A 20719-nucleotide genomic window follows, 5' to 3' on the forward strand; every position below is an offset into this window, starting at 1 on the left:
TTAATATTGTTAATATTAAAATGCTTTTAATATTATCTACATAAATATTATTATTAATCATATTTATATTTATAATAATAATATTATTCTTGTTAATAAGAATATCTATGTTGATAGTAACAATATTATGAACCCTAATATTAAACTGCAGTTTTGAAAAGTCGCATTATGATGTTAATAAAATTACAATGTAATTTAACATTGTGATAATCATTGTCATATTAATGGTCTCATTAAGATAATGTTTACCAGATTAATGAACCGAAGTGATCAATAAACACACAAGTTGAATGAATTCAGGGGATTACTAATATAATCCTCTGGAATTAATATTATAAAACCAAAGTATTAATAAACTAAAGGAATTATTAATATTATAAACCTAGAAATTAATAGTCTCGAGGGATTATTTATACTATTAACTCTAATGAATAATTAACGCAAGGGATTAATATTTTAAACTGAAGAGGTTAATAAAACTAATGGATTAGTATTTATAAAATAAAGAATTGATATTACAAACGTTTGAGATTTATATTATATGCCCAAGGGATTAGTATTATAAACTCGCAGGATCAATAAACCCAAGAGATTAGCATTATAAACCCAAGGAGTTATTAATATTATAAAATCAAGGGATTAATAAACCCAAGTGATTAGTAATATTAAAAACCAAAGGGAAACGCTTGGGACTAATATTATAAACCCAACGAATTAACAAAAAAAGGAAATTATTAATATTAGAAACCTAGTCGATTAATCAACCCAAGGAAATAATATTGCTTAAACCGAAGGGATTAATAGAGTGAAGGGATTATTAATATCATAAAATCAAGGGATTAATAGACCGAAGGAATTAATATTATAAGCTCAAGGGAACCCCTTGGGATTAATATTATATACCCAAGGGATTAACAAACCAAAGAGATTAATAAACGTAAGAATTTATTAATATTATAAATGCATAGAACTAATAAACCCAGGGGACTAATATTAAACACTATGATTAATATTAGAAACCCTTGGATTAACATTAAACCCTAGGAGTATAAACTCTAAGATTAATATTATAAACCGAAGTGATTATAAACCTAACAGATTAATATGTTTTTTTTACAAGAACGGTTATAGGATTTCATTATCTGCTTGGCAAATGGTCACACAATTGGTTACAAAATGAGGAGCAATTTCCAGCATGCCTTTCGACCAGGAGGGAATTGGCTTTTTCTCTTATCCACTTCCTCTTTTTACAATTTTCAAAGTGCTCTTTTGTTGCTGATTGTCCTAGGTGAAAGATACAGACAAACTGATTTAAAAGATAGCAGTAAAACATGGCTTTTCACAGTATAGGTGCCCACAGAAATTCCTTATTTTTGAGAATAGTTCCAGCGTCTAAGTGGACTACAATGTTGGCTTGGGTGTCTGCTGCTTTATTATTTGTTCTCAGTACATGAAAATCTGTCAAGTGTAGAGACTTTGAAATGCTTTTGATTCTTGTAAATAGCCTTGCTAGGTGTAGATCTGTTGGGTTGGAGTTGGTTGCCACTGCTCTTATGATTACTTGGGAGTCTCCAAAAATATTTGCTTCCCGTATTCCCAACTCCTTGAGGAAGATTACACCTTGCAAGAGGGCCAGCGCCTTGGCTTGCATGCTAGATGTGTGGCCTAGACCCCAGGAAAAATTATGAGGAGAAGTGTTGTCTGGCATAATAATGTGTCCTCCAGACTTAGCCTTCCCTGGATTTCCTTTAGCTGCTCCATCAAAAAATAGAGATGGAATTGATTGCTTGGACAGCCAGTCCTGAAAGTCAATCTTGTTTTTCCTGATTTTCCAATCTTCAAGAGCTGGGGGTGAGCTTCTTGGTTTATGGAAGCTAAGCTTAAGGGCAGAACCAAGTTCTCTGTCTTGCTGACTAAGATTTGAATCGTCACCTGTGCCTTCCAACCACTCGTTTAATTGGCATTTCACTGAGTTGGCTACTATTCTATGATCCTGGGCTTTGTTACGGAATATCCTCCTGTTCCTTTCTAACCAAACCTACCAACTAGTAAATTTTGGCAATGCACTCCATGATGATATGATCTTTTTGCTTTTTGGTTGAATACCTGGATATCTGGCCATCCAGCCTATGAACAGCTGTTGAACAGAAGTGGGAAAATTGAGACCGAAATTCCAAGTATCCAGCAGCTCCTGCATGACAGAGATTGTGTAATTGCATTCAATCATAATATGGAGGGCAGTTTCAGAATTTTCCTTGCAGAGAATGCATCTGGACGGTCCATTAAATCCTCTTTTTTGGAGTCTATCCTCAGTGAGGATTTTTTGGTGGCAAAGAATCCAGCAAAAGTGGTCAATTTTTGGAATAGATGGGAAGTTCCATATGCCTGCCCAAGGAGTAGGATTAGGAGGAACGTGGGGGCGCTCTAGATACTTAGAGTATCCCTGCTTGACTGTGTAACCTGAACGATTTTTCCCCCAGCCTCTCGCGTCCTTCCTGCTTGCGTGGATAGGGGCCAGCCTGTATAGATGGGATTTGAACGTTGTCCATTGAGTTTGCAGGTTGCTGGGCACAGATAATTGTTTCCAACCCGCCTAGGAATCCTCTGTCCACAACGAGATGTTCCACAGAGTGTGGACATTTGCTGCATCCAACCAGATTCTTAACGCTGCAAAATCTCTGGATTCTTCCAGAGGAGGGTGATCCAAAATTCTGTCATTCCATAACTGTATTCGCTTGCCGTTTCCAGGGATCCAATGCACGTGGTTTTTTATCATCAGCATGATTCTGTTAATGAAGCTACTAAAGTGTGTTCTAAACGTGTTTTTTGGCTAATCTAAACACCTGAGCCTCGATCCTCTAAAGTATTTCCTCCATAATGCAATCCGAGCCCAGTTTGGTTTAGGAGCGATTATTTTCCAAATTAATTTGGCTCCCATAGCTAGATTTTGAGCCTTCAGGTCTTTAAGGTTCAGTCCCCCTTCAAGATATGGTTTTGTGACTATTTCCCAACTTATTAGGGAGAATCTCTTATCATTTTGCTTGCCGCCTTTCCAGAAAAAATGCCTGATTAATTCTTCCATCTTGTTGATAATTCCCATAGGTGCCTGGAGGACAGCGAATTTGAAGATCGGAAGACTGCTGAGAACTGCCTTGATAAGTACTGTTTTTCTGGCGATGTTGAGCCAAGAGGATCCCCAGGCTTGCATCTTTACTTTGAATTTGTCTAAAAGAGGAGACCAGTCTTTGCTTGACGCCCTCTTAATGAAGATTGGCAGCCCAAGATACTTGAAACAGGACCAAATAGTGGAGGTTGCAAATCCCAGACATCTAGCTATGGAATTTGCAGTGGAAGTAGGGATATTCCAGCAAAATATTTGACATTTCCCCTTATTTAGCTCACTGCCTGAGATCTTACAGAAGTCATCCAAAACTGCTTTAAAGTTGATAGCTGATTGTGGTGTTGCATCTCCTAGAAGAAGGGTATCATCAGCAAAAAGGGCATGGTTGATGTGTTTCACCCCTCTTGCAATGCACAGCCCGATAATAGCATGATCTTGCTTCTTTTTATGCAAATAGAAACTAAGTACAGAAGCTTGAATGACGAAAAGGAGGGGAGAAAGAGGGCACCCCTGCCTCAGTCCTCTAGAAGATTTGAAAATTTCAGCGGCCCTTCCATTTACCAAAGGAGCAATCCAAGGTTCTGATATACAAGCTTTTATCCACTTTATAAAACCTTGCCCGAATCCCATTTTATACATTACATCAAACAAAAATCTATGTCTAACATGATCAAAGGCATTAGCTAGATCTAGTTTTATAACCATACCTTTCTCCTTTCGATGTTGGCTGGAATGAATTGCCTCTTTCACCAGCACGAAGTTGTCCACTAGCTGCCTACCTTTGATGAATCCCCCTTGGTTGTCCGGGATGATTTTGGGGAGCAATCTTTTCAGCCTGTTTGCTATCACTTTGGTGATCACTTTGTACCCAATGTTACATATTTAAATTGGGCAAAATCTGTTGAAGGAGTTTGCCCATTTTTCCTTAGGGATGAGGGCGAGAAATGCTGAATTTGTGCGGCCTCCAATCTTCTTACAGCCCTGGGATTTCTAAATCATTTTGAGGAATTCCTTCTCAATTATCTACCAACAGGTTTTTAAGAATCTCAGAGTGAAACCGTCCGGTCTTGGGGCTTTATCCGGGTCCATAGCGAAGAGGGCCTCCTTGGTTTCCTTGAGCGTGATTTTGCTTTCTAGAACCTGTTTCATTTTGGAGGTGATGAGCTTAGGGACAACATCTAGAAGGCTATCATTTTGGTCTGCTCTTATATCTTCCCTGTACAGCTTCTTAAAATGTTCTGAGGCTGCCTTTTTTATGCTTGCAAAGTCCCTTATAACACTGTTTTCTTCTTTTATTTCTATGATGGAGTTCCGTCCTTTCCTAGCTTGAGCTTGTTTGTGGAAAAAGGAGGAATTCCTGTCTCCATCTTTGAGCTAAATACTTCTAGATTTGAGCCTCCAGTACTCTTCTTCAGCCAGTCATGCCTTGTGGAAGTTTTGCTGAAGTTTGGCCTCCTTTTCCAGATCTTCTTTTGAAATTTCAGCTGTTTCAAGATGAAGATGTTGACTTTCAAGTTCTAATTGAGATTTTTTCCTTTCCTCAACTGGGTTGGGCAGGGTCTTAGCCCAATGTTTTAGCATGGCTTTCACTCTTCTAAGTTTTTCCTCCCACACAAAGAAGGGAGAACCCTTGACTGGGTTTTTCCAGCAGTCTCTGACCTTATCCATGAAGTCCGCCTCCTTGATCCAGAGAGAGCTGAACCGGAATGGAATAGGCCCCAAATCTTTAGTGGTCAGCAATTCCAGGCTGATAGGCTTGTGGTCTAATGTACTGCTGTGCAGGATGCGCGATCTAGCTTCTAATCCACCGAGCAGGAAGGAACTTTGCACCAAGAAACGGTCAAGTCTTGCAGCTATGTGTCCTAGGCCAGCCCTTTTGTTTGACCACGTGTACTTGCCAGTAGTTGGCTTAATATCTATCAGATCCCAATCTTGCATGAGATCCTCTACTGTTTCTCTTGCCGGGTCTCTAACAATACTGCCTCCTCTTTTTTCTGATGGTAGGAGGGTGAGGTTGAAATCTCCTGCAATGATGATGTTCTCTAGATCTTCTAGATCTACCAAGGTTTTGATGGAATCCCAGCATAGCTTCTTTTCACCTGCATTATTAGGAGCATATACATTGACCAGACTAATAATTTCTTTAGATTCTAAATGCTGCAACTTTAACAAAATCCAATGAGTATTCAGGGACTCAGAGATAAGGGAGAACTTATTAGGATTCCAGAGCAACCCAAGTCCTCCTGATGCTCCCCGGGCCAAGGTTGCATGCGCTCTTTCTTTTTTCAAAAACTTTCTACTTGCTTGGAGGAAGGCTGAATCCTCCATTTTCGTCTCCTGGATGAGGAGGATATCTGGGGCTTCCAGCCTTATCAGACTGGTCATTGCTTCTTCCTTGGCTTTGGATCCCATTCCCCTACAATTCTAGGAGACTATCTTCATTATTTTCTTTTGCTGTGGTGAGCTCCTTTGGAGCTCTGGGTTTGCATCTTCTTCGTCTTTAGGGTTTTTGCTAGGAGTTTCTCTAGCGTAGGCTGGCTGCCCTGGAGCTTGTCTTTGTATGTTTCTTGCTCCCTTTTTTCTCTTGTTGACATTCAGCCTCTTGTAGATCTTTTGGGGGTAGACTGTGATTCCCCTATTTCCCCTTCTTCCTCTGATTCCTCGGATTCTTGGGTTTACTCCTTGTCCTCTGACATCTTTCCTTTGGATCTCTCTAGTTCGCTTTTAGATTTAGGCAGAGAGACTTCTTTCGGGGTTTCTGTCTCCTGGGTAATTATGGTTTCGGATCCAAGGATTTCAAATCTATTCCCTTGACTTTCCATGGGTGGCTGTTGAGCAGGGCCCATTTGGGGGGCTCTAGTATTAGCATTTGCGGACTTCCTGAAGGAAGTTTTGGGTCTCTTCGCCTGATTCCATCCTTCCTCCTTCCCTTTTTCTTCAACCCCTTTGGATGGGAAATCTCTAGCGAAATAACCGTAGACTTGACACTTCTGGAATTTGAACGATAGTTGTTCATAGTCCAGTTTATGAATACGCGTCCACGGACCCACGCTTATTTTGATGGCTTCTGGTAGACCAATCTCTAGGTCCACCTCCACACAAATTCCGGTGCAGTCATATTGGTCCCTGTTGTTGGCCCTGTCTATGAATTTCCCAAGGGTGTTTCCGATGTGTTTCAGGGAATCCCAATTCCAGCAATGGACCAGGAGATTGGGGAGTCTTACCCATACTGAGATCACTGAAGGTAAATCCATCACCGGGTCGAAATCTGGCGTCCATTTGTTCAGGTACAGCCCTTGAGGCCCCATGAAGTAGGGGCCATTTCTGAAAATAAGGTCCTTGTCCTCCTTTTCTAAGAATTCAAAAAGGAAGTATCCTCTTTCGAGGAAGTAAGATGTTACCTTTCCCTTGATCAGCGAAGCCCAGTTTCTGGAGACCCAGTTCTCTGTTGATTTTGGTGAGGGCCAGAGACCTGTAAACTGACCCACCAGAGCGCGTTCCGCCAGAGAAAGAGCTACTTGGATCGGAGCTTCAGGAGGAAGAGCGATCTTTGGGATGTCTTCAAGCCTTTTCACGAACTTAGCGGCTTCCACAGCTTTCTTCTTGGGGAGAGAGGCCAACAAGGATCTGAAGGCCTCAGCAGCAGAGGATGGAGAAGGGGAGGAAGGTCCTAGGGGGGGGATCGGGCTCCTCCATGGAGATCCAGCTCAAACCCTAGGCGGCCACAGCTGGAAGCTAGGGATTTTGGTGGGCGATCCCTGGCTGACCGCAGACAGAAGATAGGCCTATCGGCGGACCCACTCGCAGTTGCCGAAGGATGCAAGAGCGGATGAGGCCGCAGGGATCTCGCGGAGCAAGGCCGAGCGAACGCATAGCAACTCAGACCGGTGAAAACTTAAAAAGGAAGACAAGCCCTACTTCCTAATGGATTAATATTAATAAACATAAGGAATTAATATTAATAAACCCAAGCGATTAATAAGCACAAAGAATTACTAATATTATAAATCTAATGGATTAACAAACCCGAGGGACTAACAATATTATAAACTCAAGGGATTATTGAACCCAAGGGAATAATATTAAAGTTTAGGATTAATGTTGTAAACCAAAGACATTATAAACCCAAGGATTAATATTATAAAAGCAAGAAAATAAAAAACTTTAGGATTAATTTTAGAAACCCTATCACTATAAACATTAAGATTATAAACCCTAAACCCAATATTATAAATCAGAATAAACCTTAAACCCAATATTATAAATCAAAATAAAACTTAAACCTAATATTATAAATCAAAATGTTAAACAACAATTTATTCAATGTCACAATGGGACAATGAATATATTGCAATATAATATGGCATTATGACTATGACTGACACACTTCTTGTCACATTGTGATGACGCTGGTCACACCATAATGTTGGATATATTTATAAAATCGACGGATTAAAACTAATTTCAATTGTTTATTAATCGCTAGGGTTTATATTTTCAATATTTTGGGTTTATAAACTCAAGAGTTTATAATATTTGGTTTATAATATTTAGTTTATTCAATGTTGCATTGGGACATTGAATAAATTAGGGTTTAATATTATCTATTATAATATTGGCTTTAGGGTTTATAATCAAATGGTTTATAATATTAATTCTAGAGTATTTAATTCCTTGGTTTTATAATATTTATCCTAGGGTTTATCATCCCATTGGTTAGTAATATTAATTTAAGGGTTTAATATTCATCCTAGGGATTATAATATTAATCAAAATGTTTAATATTAATTCCTTGAGTTTATATTCCCATGGGTTTATTAATCCCCTAGGTTTATAATGTTAATAACCCAACATTTCAAACCTTTATCCTAAATGCCAAATTGTAAGCTCAATGGTCAATGTGTTTTTGTTTGGCTTTATTTTGTAAAATTGTTATGTGCATTAAACGAATTTAAAAGTTAAAAAACATTACCAAACATTTTCTCATATATATTTTTATGCTGCACAAACAAATTTGTAAACATGATTCATATACACAAAAGGCATCAGTTTCTGTCATTTTTATATCCTTTTGATGCATTATTTCAAACATTTTGATATCCCTTCTTACTATATTAAGATGTCTCTTTCTTGCTTTACTAGCTCATCCATTAGAAAGGTTAATTCTTCCATTATAATCAAATAAGCATGCTTCAAAGCTTGATATTCATCATGGATGATGAACATTATCGATGACCACTTGACGAAGACCTAGAATTTTCACCGTTCACTTCACAATTCCCACTCTTCTGCCTCTTTTTTGATGTTTTGGGCATCTTTGTTGCTTCGTCTTGAAACTGGGCTACTGTAGTTACACGAAAATGGTTTTCTTTGATGCATTATCATTAATACCCATATACATATCTCAACCTTTGATTCTTATAATTAAAATATTTTTTATTTAAGTAAATCTCACTAATAAGAGATAGATTGGTGAAAAGAAGAGATCTGTTAAAGCCTATAAAACTAAATAAATATGTCTTATTTTCCAATATTTCTTCAGTCGAAGACATGTCTTCTTTGCCTACAAGAAACTATTTCACAATAATACCAAAACCATAAATTTGAAATTAAGGGATAGGTGGAATATAGAGCACTCACGGGTACATGGATTATAATAAAAATTCAAGAACAATCGAAAACATATTTAGGCTGCTTACCAACATTCATGGATTGAAAATTTGGAGCACTTGTTGGATCAAATGATGAAGACGAAGTTGGAAGATTCATGTTCATTGGCCCTCTCCAATCATTTGTTCATTTTCGTTGGACATTTTTTTTTCAGAGAGAAAAAGCTTCATAGTATTATATTGAGCAATATAAAAGTTCAAATGATACATAAAGGCTCAAAAATAGCCAGCTTGCCAGCATGTGAAATCAATACAATGCAGAAAAAGGACATCCCAAAGGAGGTCGAACATCATCAATCCAAATCACAGCTAAATAGTCTTATAGAAAAAAGGACCATCAGATGTCAGCTTGAACATTTTGGGAACGGAAGATGTGGTGAATTGAGCATTGTTTCATATTCCCCCAAAAAAACATAATCTCGTCCATCCACCCAGACAATTGAGGACAACTTATGTGGCAAGCTCCCCTTACATGGTCGATCATCGTTTTTGAATCGCCATAAATTGAAATGTTCTGAATATCAAAAAATACACAGAAGGCAAGAAATCCTACAAGAGCCCTCGCTTTAGCCAAGCTATTTGAGCCATTCCCATCGTTCCATGATAAAAAGTATTGCAGCTTCTCATCCATAATAACGTGGACACCACATCCACAAATATTATTCTTCTTGGCCCCATCAAAGAAAGCACAGGGAACACTGATGAGAGGGTTTTCAACCTCTTTTTTGCGATCTTTTTTCAATTTGGGTTGTTTTAATGGTATCACATCGTGGATGGAAACAATATGATGCAAGATTGACTTTAGAGGCTCTTTTGAGTCTTTGAAGATTTTGGCGTTCCTCCATTTCCATGAGCACCATAGGGCAATGATAAATAGAGATCTCCATGAATCTTTTTGAGCGCACCACCATTGAAAAGCTACCTGGACTGAAACAAAAACAACATGAGGGAAACCATAAAGCAGAGACAATTCATACCAGATCTGAAGAGAGGAATTGCACTGGAAGAACATATGAAGATTGGATTCCTCCGCAGCTTCGCACATAGCACATCGACTCGGACCATGCCAGCTCCTTTTTCTCAAATTTTCCCAAGTCAAATTTCTGTTGTTGAAAACCAGCCACGAGAACAGAATCATTTTGAGAAGGCACCCCGACTTCCAGAAACTCAGAGGATATATAGAACAGGAGTTTGATGCCTTAGAAATTATCATATCAGCATAGATATCTTTAACACGAGCCGACAACTTTGCATTTGGCACAATCCAAATAAGATGATCCGCTGTCCCAGAGCGATGGATTCCAAAACTACAAAGAGCATCCTTTACCGATTTCCATACCGGAATCAGCAGGTCTGGCAGATGAAGATCATGGGAATCTTTCCATAAAGGAATAGGGCCGCTCCAGGTTGATATTAATTTATCCCACATAAAAATACCATTCCTGTAAAAAACGAGTAAGAGGTTTTCAGGGAAGGAAAAACATTCTCACCCGCCCATAATGGATTCGATTCCAATTAAGATACGGCTGCCAGAATAAAGGCTCCATATGAAATTCTTTAAGAAGTATTGCTGAACTTTTCGTAGGCTAAGCCAGATAGTAGATCCATGTCTGACTCCGATTGATCCTCTCCTGAACCAAAACTCCAGATCTTTACCTTGCAAATATTTCTTTCTAATAGTTAAACTCCACGGTCCGTCACCATAAATACCCCTCCATAGCGCTTTGCATAAGAGCGCTTTTCCAAAAGTTCGCAGGTCTAGCAAGCCCCAACCGCCAAGCTTCTTTGGTAAAGAGATCTTCTCCATTTTAGACAAATGTATTTTTCTCTGTTTAGATCTTCCGCCCCATATAAAATTTGCCGAAACTTTGTTCATTTTGTGAATAATACTTGCTGGAAGGTAGAAAATATGAGCCCAGTAAACAGCTAATTGCGCTAAGACTGCCTGCGTTAAAACAAATCTTCCTGCCAAGGAAAGAGTCTTATATTCCCAAGCCAAGATCTTTTTATAGTATCTTTCCAACACCCATTGCCAATCCACTTTGGAGTAGCCCTTGGCCTTCAGTTGAAATCCCAGATATTTCAAACCCTCTTTAAGCAATCTCGATTCTATATGAAGCAGATCAGCGATCTAACTCACCATTTCCGTGTTTGAAGCATTATGGAAAAGGGTAGATTTTACTCTGTTAATATGTAACCCAGTAGCTCTTTGGAATCTATTAAGAAATTCGGTGAGGCAAATCCAGGATACCCTGCAAAGCATAGCAAAGATGAGCACGTCATCAACAAAGAGGTTGTGAGATATATAGATGTCCTTGCAAATCCTAACCGGCCTGCATCTATTTTCGGCCACTGCTTTGTTAATCTGAAGGCTGAGAGAGTTCATCGCTAGAATAAATAAAAGAGGGGAGAGGGGGCACCCCTGACGAAGACCCCTTTCCGCTTGGAAGAAAGGAGAAGGCATTCCATTAATGATGACCGAGTAGTGGACATTCTCAACGCATGACATAATCCAGTTGATGGAATTTGATTTTAGGCCGATCTTTGCCAATAAACATCTAATGTATCCCCAATCTAAACAATTGTAGGCTCTCTGCAGGTCAATTTTTAGTATGGCCGCATCTGTATTCCTTGATATCATTGAAAAAAGGCTTTCCTGTGTAATAGCAACTGCGTCCAAAATGTTGCACCCCTTTAAAAAAGCATGTTGGTCCTTGGAGAGGAAAGTGGCCAGAGTCGATTTCATTCTCTCAGCAATAATTTTGGTGATGATTTTGAAAGAAGTATTGCATAATGAGATCGTACTAAAGCCTTGGAAAGATTCCGCTTCTGCCTTTTTTGGGATTAGAGCAATATGTGTGGATGTTGTAATCTGGTGAATACTTCCAGACAAACGAGATGCTTCAACCATCCTCGGCAGGTCTTTTTGATGATGTCAAAAAAGTGAGAGAAGAATTCTATGGTCCAGCCATTTGGGCCTGGGAACTTATCCTTTTTGAACGCTTTGAGAATTCCAAGGAGTTCCTCTTCTGTGATTGGCTGAAATAGGCTCGCGTTTTTCTCATCATCGAACATTTGTGGAGCCAATTCGATACCCCAAAGAGTATCCTGAAAATCACATACTTCCCTTCTTTTGTACTGGTTTTTGAAATGCCTCACAACTTCATTTGATATATCATGTTGGGATACAAAAAAACCACCTTTACCATCATTGATTCTCCAAATTGTATTTTTATCCCGCCTGGCATTTGCAAAATTATGAAAAAATCTAGTGTTCCGGTCACCATCCTTTAGCCATATTGCCCTGATTTTGAGCCTCCATGAGGCCTCCTCCTGTTCCAAAAGCTTTTGTTTATTTTTTTCAAGATCTCTTATGCGGCATTTCATGCTGAGAGGAAAAACATTTGCATCCATAGACCCTAAAATCCTGTCCATCTCCTTTTGTATGTCTTGTAGCGCCTGTCTGTCCCTTTTTCTTTTATCATATTGCCACTCCTTCGCCACCTTTCTCAGAACCGCCATCTTTTCTCTAAAAGTCATAAATGGGGGAGACAAATCTCTTGTGGATAGATCCTTCCATGCATTAGATATGACTTTATTGAAATCTGGGTCCTCTAACCATGTTCTATTGAATTTGAAGGGGTATCCCATTCTGAAGCCCTTCTCCCACCAGCTGAGGAAAATAGGCCTGTGATCAGATGTAAAGGCGTTCCCTATGGATGAGATAGGCATGCCCATCTTGTCTATAATGCTAGCATGCAGAATGTAACGATCAATCCTTTTAGAAATATACGCTTCTCCCGACCTTCCGTTATCCCACGTAGGCATCATTTTTGTAGGAGCAATATCCACAAAATTTTTATTAAGAAGTTCCAGCTTAATACGGTCAGCAAGCGGGTCTCTTTTTCTGCAGTTACCCCAGCATTCATCAGAGCTTAGAGTTAGATTTAGGTCACCTGCAATCATCAGAGATTCAAGTTCAAAAATATCCAAGGCAAACATTTTTTCCCATAAAGGGAATCTGTTCTTATAGGGCGCATAGGTGTTCAATATATTAATTTGGAATTTTTGACCTCTAATAAATGCCGAAATAAGAATACCAGCAAAACACTTGTAGGCTTTGGCATTGATCCAATCAGGATCCCATAAGACTTCCAGCCCCCCTGACAGGCCTCTTGCCTCAGAGGCAACCATAAACCATGAAGGAAACATTTTCCTAAAGTAAGATATGGAAACCTGACTGTTGTGCATGGTTTCTTGGATTAAAATAATTTTTGGCCGAGCTGTATGGAAGATGTCCTTTAGCGCCAAGAATTTTGGGTTTGCGCCTAAACCCCTAATATTCATGGATACAATAAAAGTCATTTGGATGGCTCACCAGCCATGCTCACTCTAAGAGGCTGTGATTCAGTCATATCATATATGGGAACATCGATAAGTGATAAGTTCCTTACTCCACAATCTGAAACAATCGTTCTCCCCCTAAAATGTCGACTCCCTCCATTGTGTTTCTTTCTTACTGTAATATTCCTTGCAGAATTTGGGCTTATGAATGGAGAAGCAGGGCTATTCGGTTTATGAATGGTCAAAGGTTCCAGCTCGAGAGATTTTTTACTAAGCAAAAAATCAATATCACTGTCACTCCTATTAACTGGAGATGACTCAGGGGAATTGAAAAGAGTGGCTGCCACCCAAGGCTCTTTGCCTTTTAAGGAGGGAAGAAGATTCTTATCCGGCGTCGGGGAGGAAGATGAAATCACTATGGGGTGGGAGCCAACGATAAAATCTTTTATTTGTAAGGGCGCAGGAGAGGGGACAACCTTATCATCCATAGGTTCAGGAATGGGCGAGCAAAGATTAGATGAAAACCTATTTATATCGGAGAAGACAGGCTTTGCTGAGGAGGTCGGTCTAGTATCGGGCCCATAAGAAAAATCCTGAGATGTCAGCCGTGGAGACAGAGTGGGATCCAGATTTTTAAGGGACTGATCATCCACAAGATCGGTCGCTGATAAGCTGACTGAAGGCGATGAAATATTCTCTGTAAAGGGAATGGATGAATCAATCCGGAATCTGCGATGGAACACCCTTGGTTTCGGAACTGCATGCCGCCTGCAATTTTTTATCAAGTGCCCAGTTTTTTGGCATGAGGAGCACCTAAAGGGAATACCCCAGAAATCTAACCTTTGTTTAATTCTCAGGTGCCCCCACACAATCTCAATGTGATCTGGATATCCCCCTTTATATGCCTTCTCGATGAGAATCCATGCTATCCTTTTGTCTTTTTCTCCCTGGCACCATGGATGGACATAAACAAATCTGCCAATGGAGTTTCCTATTACTGTGAGGGATTCCATGGACCACATTTCCAGAGGGAGATTTGGGAGTTTAACCCAAATCAAATTATTTGATGGAGTGTTTTTTAAAGGATCGAATCCAATATACCATCTGTAGAGAGCTAGGAAGCTCCTACCACAAACCCAGGGACCCTTCAAAACAAATTCTAAGTCACAAGCCTTCAGGAAGTGGAAACAATACCACTCTTTCATGAGGCGGGAGATGATGGGGGTATAACCAATCAAAGGTTTCCACCAGTCGTCGAGCCATTTTCTCATATCTGCATCATCCATTTTCAGGAAATGCCACCTGCCCACCAAGGCGAGATTCTGAAGGCTTTCAATTCTTTCGCAAAGATGAGAACTATCCAAAGAGATAGCTTGAGGCAGGGAGGAGGATTTAACTGGGTTCCTGGCTTTGTTGTAATGGTTCGCATGTTCATTCAGTCACTCTTCCTTTAGGTGGGATTCCTCTTTGCTATGTGCGTTCTAAAATGGAAGACTAGAGGGGGGCCCATCCTTCTCATGCCACGATGGTTTAACAATCATGTCATCCAGGGTTGCTTGCCACCTAGCAGACACCTTGCAAGTCTCATGTGCCATTTCAGCCAGGATGGTGGCTCGGACCATGGCCTCCGTGGCCGATGCGTCTGACCCAACGTCCATTCAAATCTAGAAAAAATCACACCTCGGCAGAAGATCCCAAGGGGCCTAATTTAATTCCAGGTCAGGATTGTACAGGAAATTAATCATCTCCCGATCCAAATCTGAACATATCACCTGGATGAAATAAATGCCAGATGGGGGGAATTAAAGGAGGATGGTTCAGAGCAGACTTAGGGATCAGCGCATAGAAGACTCCAGAAGGAAAGCTCCCTCAATACAAGGCAGGCACAGATTAATAGGCCAACTCTTAGCTAGGGATCATAACAAAGAATGACAAAATCTAACCGGCAATTTGACAAAATAAGGATGCTCCTAGATTGACTGTACCCTTAAGTACAAAAACACGTCATATTAAGGACAAGAAACCATAACTCAGTGGAATTTGAAATTCATTCCGAAGGAAGGCTATGGGTTTTCCAGTCCCGGAGAAAATTTACCGATTACCTCTTCCGGCCATCCCATAGGAAGCCATTACAGACACCAGATCAGAAAATGCTTAGGTCGTTCAGCGTCTGAGATTGAAAACATCTAACTGGAGGAGGCTTCCTGGCAAACTAAGCAGCAGTAGTACATCTCAAAAATGCACCACCATTCCCCAATTCTAAAACGAATGTCGGAGCACGGTTTGTAAACAACTATGGATTTCTTCAGTTTAAGGAAAAAAGCCGTAAGCATTATGGATAGCCAAAACAGAACCAGGGACATGAAGAGACAGCTAAAACAACACGTAACTCAACACAGTTGAGCGATAAGATACTACACTTGAAACATGTTCAAAAGTTAGAAACTACACTTGTGAAGCCAAAAGGTACTAACCTTATAACCAGAGCATCCATCGAGAGCGAGAGCGCCGAAGTCCCCATGCGTAGAACATCACCATGCCATCAGAAAACGACGGAGAACCGACCATATAATGAGAGAGAACTCTGTAGCGATAAGAGATGGATTTTAAGCAACAAGAGATAACATATCCGATAGGCTAAAGCGAGAAACAGAGGCTACCACCATATGGGATAAGAGTGGATCAAAACGAAACCTCCCCACTCAGAACGCAAGGAGGAGAGATGGCCAAAGGGCCGAAACCACGTGTGACTGAGAAAGGTTCAGTTAAGTAAGAGGTGAAGCCTTCTGTGGAGGTAACACGACACGGTCCAGGCGTCAGCGCACCCAAGAGAAAGCAAGCATGAGCTTCCATGAATGGACAGGCGGATAGGCTGCAACGTGGAAAAGGGAGCATATGCTCGACATGCAATGAAGGTAGAAATGTGATAGGAGCAGGATATGGCTGAAAGAAAAACAGAGACGTGACGGGTTCTTGGCGAGCTAAAGTGCGTTACTAAAGCGTCGAGCATGTATTGGAGCTGGCGCAAAGGTGGACGAAGTCACTGGTTAATTGAAACAACAGAGAATCCTCTGGTTGGCCTCCATCGCGACATGGCGCTCTCTCTCTCGCTCCAACTTCTTTTCAAATGCAACTCCAAAAAAATTGTAAGAAAGAAATTGAAAGGTTGGTTTATAAAGAGAGGAGATGTGCATGAAGTGTAGTCATTTCAAAATTGTTAATAATAGTTTTATTTATGTTGATGTAGACGTTAAATTTTGGAATAGTTTATTTTTAAAATAAATTAGGTTTTTTTGAATTTTTTATTCATTAACCCTAAACATTTTATTATTAAAAATTTATTACTTTAATGTATAAGTTGATTTAACAAGCAAAGGAACCACTTGATGAAAGACAATAGAGTGGCCTACGTTAACCAGTTGTCAAAAAAATAATATTTAAATCTAATTTGCAATTCTTTGATATGAAACCATAAAACTATTGAAATAATTTTGATTTCGTTCTTCAAATGAAGAATTGGATGAAGAATATTCGCTTAACATGAAATATTATTCATTCATTTAATAGAAATTCAAAATTAGCCAAGTGCAATTCCAATATAGATCACGCCTTTTGCGTAACAATTCAAAATTTCGAAGCGCAATTCCACAACTTTTATTTATATTGTCAAATCACAATCAAACATGTCTTACGCTCAGTCTAAATGTAGAAAGCGCCACCTGGAATAAAAAGAAACATTGGCATGGTAGGGTGACATTGACCACCTTAGTGAGGTGAGTGCCACATGGCAGTGTCTTGTTGATGTGGTAATGGTTCATGGGAAAAAATTCAAATAGTTATAACTTTTGATTTGGGAGTTAGATTTTAATAAAATTTATATCACTAGAAATATCCTCATGAGCCAGATGTGATGGTAGTGTTTATTATAATTTTTACTTAAGTTGAGAAAAGAGGAATTATTTGACCCAATTTCCATGATAGGCTATGGAGGTCACGTTAGATGAAAGTAACATCTTCCATTCAGCCCGCATTACCTTATGGGATGGGAGGTAGTGATATAGACACAGTGAGAAAATTTATCATAACATTTTTGTTAAACCAACAATGGGAACAACCATCAATAGTTGTTATCCGCAAATGTAGAGTGACTCGTCACGATTACTCAAGGAAAACCATGCCACCTGAAATTACGAGTTGGTGGTCCGTAAGAGAGAAATATTTCACTCGTGCTAAATTCCTTTGGTTCTTTCATCATTAACATGTTTCATTATGTTTGGGGAAGACAAGCTCTTAGCCAAGTAGAAACAATTTTAGGACATACTCCAAGCCAAGAAACCTACACATTCTTAGAGTTTACTAGGTGGGAGATATATATATATATATAATTATAATTTTTGGAAGGTAGATAAAGTTTTAGAGAAGTAAAGAAAATATATAAGAAAATTTATTTTAATATGTTAAAAATAACAAGACAAGAAAAGACACATGCAATGTAATTATTATTTTTTAAATATGCATGGAAAAATATATTATATTGTTTTAAAAAATTATATATATATAAACAAAATAATTTAAAGAGACAAAAACTATCATATCAATTAAAAATTTCATATGATATAAAATATTACACTAAAAATAAAAGACTCTATTTACATTGAATAAATATACTTAAATCTAATAAATTATCTTCAACATATATCATATAAATTAATAAATTATAGGTAAATAAATATCTTATAATAATACATTATATTTTTAATAAATATATAAAATTGTTTATGAGTATTATTAAAATTAGATTAAATTAATGATTTTATAATAGTATAAAACACAATATTTTTTTTTAAATTGTTAAATCATTTTATAATACAAAACAACATTTTTTTCAAGTATAACTACATATCAATCCTAAATCTATAGTTTTCAAGTTTTTAATTCATCTAAGAAGTAACACTATACTTGAAAAACACAACTACCTATTGGTTACAACAGGTAGTCATAAATTTCGCTCAGAGCAGCCATGTGAAGGGATTGCATTGTAAGGGTCTCTAACTAGAAGGGAACTTTTTCCTATAAATATACTTATAGTAGATATATTTATATTATAGTTAATATAATTAGTTATTTTTTAAATTCAAAATTACTCATAATATTATTTTTAACTTATCATTTGTATAATACTTGTTAACCTTTTTTTTAATTCATACGTGGGATGGGATGGGATGGGATGGGATGTGTCACGCCCCTACACTGGTAGTATCTTCCAACCGCACTATACCGAGGTGCGGCACTACCAACCGTTTTCTTTTCACCAATACTTACGATTGCAGACTACACCTAACATTCCATACTTAGTTTATTTTTCTTTACCAAGTATTATTATTAGCCTTTATATAGATGAAAACTCATACATATTCATCATCCATAGCAATTAACACATATACAATTGCATGACAGTATAAAGGGAGGGGCAACTCCTTGCAATATGAGTCTACCCGATATATATAATTTTCCTCTTTTACAAAGTATAAGCTAAATCTTGGGAAACCCCAAAATTACACACAGCCAATTTTCCAACTTCCGACAAACTCGGTTGCCCAGCTCATCGGCACCTCTGGACGGTCACTGCATGAGTCACCAACCCTTTGTTCACATCGTCGCATGATCATGTCATTTTCCTAACTTGAGCGCGCCTCGTCGTAACCAAGTCACCACACACGGACGCCTCCGCACGAGTCACACCTCCGTTCACAACTCCAACACTTCATCGTTTCCACCATTTTGTCGTGCACGGTGCGCCCTACCCAGGTCGACCAATGACCTCATCCGGCTCGCCCGAACAACTTCACCTGGGTCACCCGCCAACCCCACCCGGCTCACCCAAACGACTTCACCCGTGTCGCCCGACAACCTCACCCGGCTCGCCCAAACGACCTCGCCTGAGTTTTATGCATGAGTTTCCTGCACGAGTTTTTTACATAAGTTTTCTTGCCTGAGTTTCTCACCCTAGTTCTCCACCCGACTTTCCTGCACGATTTTTTCACCCGAGTTCTGCCCGTCGTGCAGGCTCATTCATGCACCGCAGAACTCCTCAATCGAACTCGTGTTGGCCGAATGATGATGGCTCGTCTCCTCAAACTCTCGACAAATATATACGGGCGGGTGGTGGGTTATGCCACCTGGCTGACCCATGCCCAATGCCCAAGCCAACTCATTCAACATGTTGCCTTCACTTGAGTGGAGGGTCGGCCCGCACAACTCGTGGGATCGCCCTCTCAACTCACCCAACATTGTATAAACTCGCCTCTTGGTGTTCTTACTTCGCATTTCACACGAGCTCCTCGCCCGTCCTTCACACGGTGAAGGTAACCCGAACTGTAGGTCCTTACATCCTCCCCCACTTGAAGTCGTTGTCGTCCTCGAAAATATCTCATCCCAACAACCATCTATCACCAAGATATCCATATCAAGGCATACACCCCATCGGTATGTCATACATCAGAAAATCATCTCAATCCATGATCATCAACCACCCTGTCAAAATCTCCACATGCTGCTCTCCATCGTGGAAGGCTGGCCCCTCCATCTCAAGCTACATGCCTCTTGCAACATATCGTGTCGACCTCATCATGTATTGTCATCGTGTGAACTGCTGTCATGATACTCAAACAAATGCTAACACATCTCTACACACTGCTAGCCCCCATGTTTAAACTAGTCAGGTGATCAATCCAATTGTCATGCTCATACCATGAGAATGCACATCCTCATGCCATCATCAGTCGTTTCTTATAACATCCCGTCACATCCTCAACTCGATTAGGAATCCATTTCCATACAAGCATAAGCCATGCTCAGGTCCATGAAGTAGTCTCCATCTCATCTGCAACATGATGTCCATGATGTTTGGTGTCAATGTGCTACATGAGATCAACCACATCTATCCCAACATCATCTATTTGCAAAATATTCGTCTCCTCAAAGTGAAGAGATCCTCTCATCAAACCCGACTCTCGATGTGCCACATCCAGGTCCATGAAGCAACCTCCATCATATTTGTATGTGGCATCCCTCAAGTCTGCCATAGAAACAAGTATACACCTGCCTCATTTATCCATGTGCTGCCCATGATCATAGATCAATCAACTCCCATGTGTCAAAAGTGGTTAAGTCTTGGCTCAACCCATGCCCAAGTGTTGCCACCAAGGCATCATCATCGTCGTAACTCCATCACTCCAAAGTGTCTCATGTCGATCCTCCACATCAAGTCACTCTTCCAAGCTACACCCATACATGTACTCGAAAGTATGCACCCTATCTGCATCAAAGTTTGTGACCGCAGCTCCTCAATGCATCAGATCCTCTAAGTCCACCATATATGAAGTCTCCCAAAAGTTACAACAATCTCATGTCATCATGACCTCCATGAGTCATCTCCAACCAACACTCTAGCAAGCATACATGTCTCAGCCCAAAGGTCTCTGCAAGATGCCTCAGCTCTCCATGTAGTAGGAATGCTCCATAGTCTGCTCACAACTCCATCCAAGTCCATGGCCTTGTTGTACAAGAGTGCACAACATCCCCA

At 39.6% G+C, this 20719-nt stretch overlaps 3 protein-coding genes across 3 annotated transcripts; all 3 read right to left on the reverse strand.

The window, feature by feature from the left end:
* Positions 1-1339: 1339 nt before the first annotated feature.
* On the reverse strand, positions 1340-3751 carry LOC149181944 (uncharacterized). Its single transcript, XM_089414388.1, has 4 exons — positions 2844-3751; positions 2461-2643; positions 2107-2270; positions 1340-1932 (listed from the first exon to the last, which is right to left on the reverse strand). The coding sequence occupies exons 1-4, from the start codon at positions 3749-3751 to the stop codon at positions 1340-1342; spliced, it is 1848 nt and encodes a 615-aa protein (XP_089270514.1).
* A 789-nt stretch (positions 3752-4540) lies between these two features.
* Positions 4541-5506, reverse strand: LOC149181945 (uncharacterized). The gene has a single exon (XM_089414389.1). It carries the CDS (start codon positions 5504-5506, stop codon positions 4541-4543), a length of 966 nt encoding a protein of 321 aa, XP_089270515.1.
* Positions 5507-9761: 4255 nt separating this feature from the next.
* LOC149181946 (uncharacterized) lies at positions 9762-14420 on the reverse strand. The gene is made up of 4 exons (XM_089414390.1): positions 13169-14420; positions 11674-12746; positions 10681-10921; positions 9762-9988 (listed from the first exon to the last, which is right to left on the reverse strand). The coding sequence occupies exons 1-4, from the start codon at positions 14418-14420 to the stop codon at positions 9762-9764; spliced, it is 2793 nt and encodes a 930-aa protein (XP_089270516.1).
* Between the last annotated feature and the right edge of the window lie 6299 nt (positions 14421-20719).

The sequence above is a fragment of the Pinus tabuliformis genome, chromosome 3_2, assembly GCF_031772625.1.
Source record: "Pinus tabuliformis cultivar Carrire ecotype Pingquan chromosome 3_2, CPIR1, whole genome shotgun sequence".
Classification (NCBI taxonomy): Eukaryota; Viridiplantae; Streptophyta; class Pinopsida; order Pinales; family Pinaceae; genus Pinus; species Pinus tabuliformis.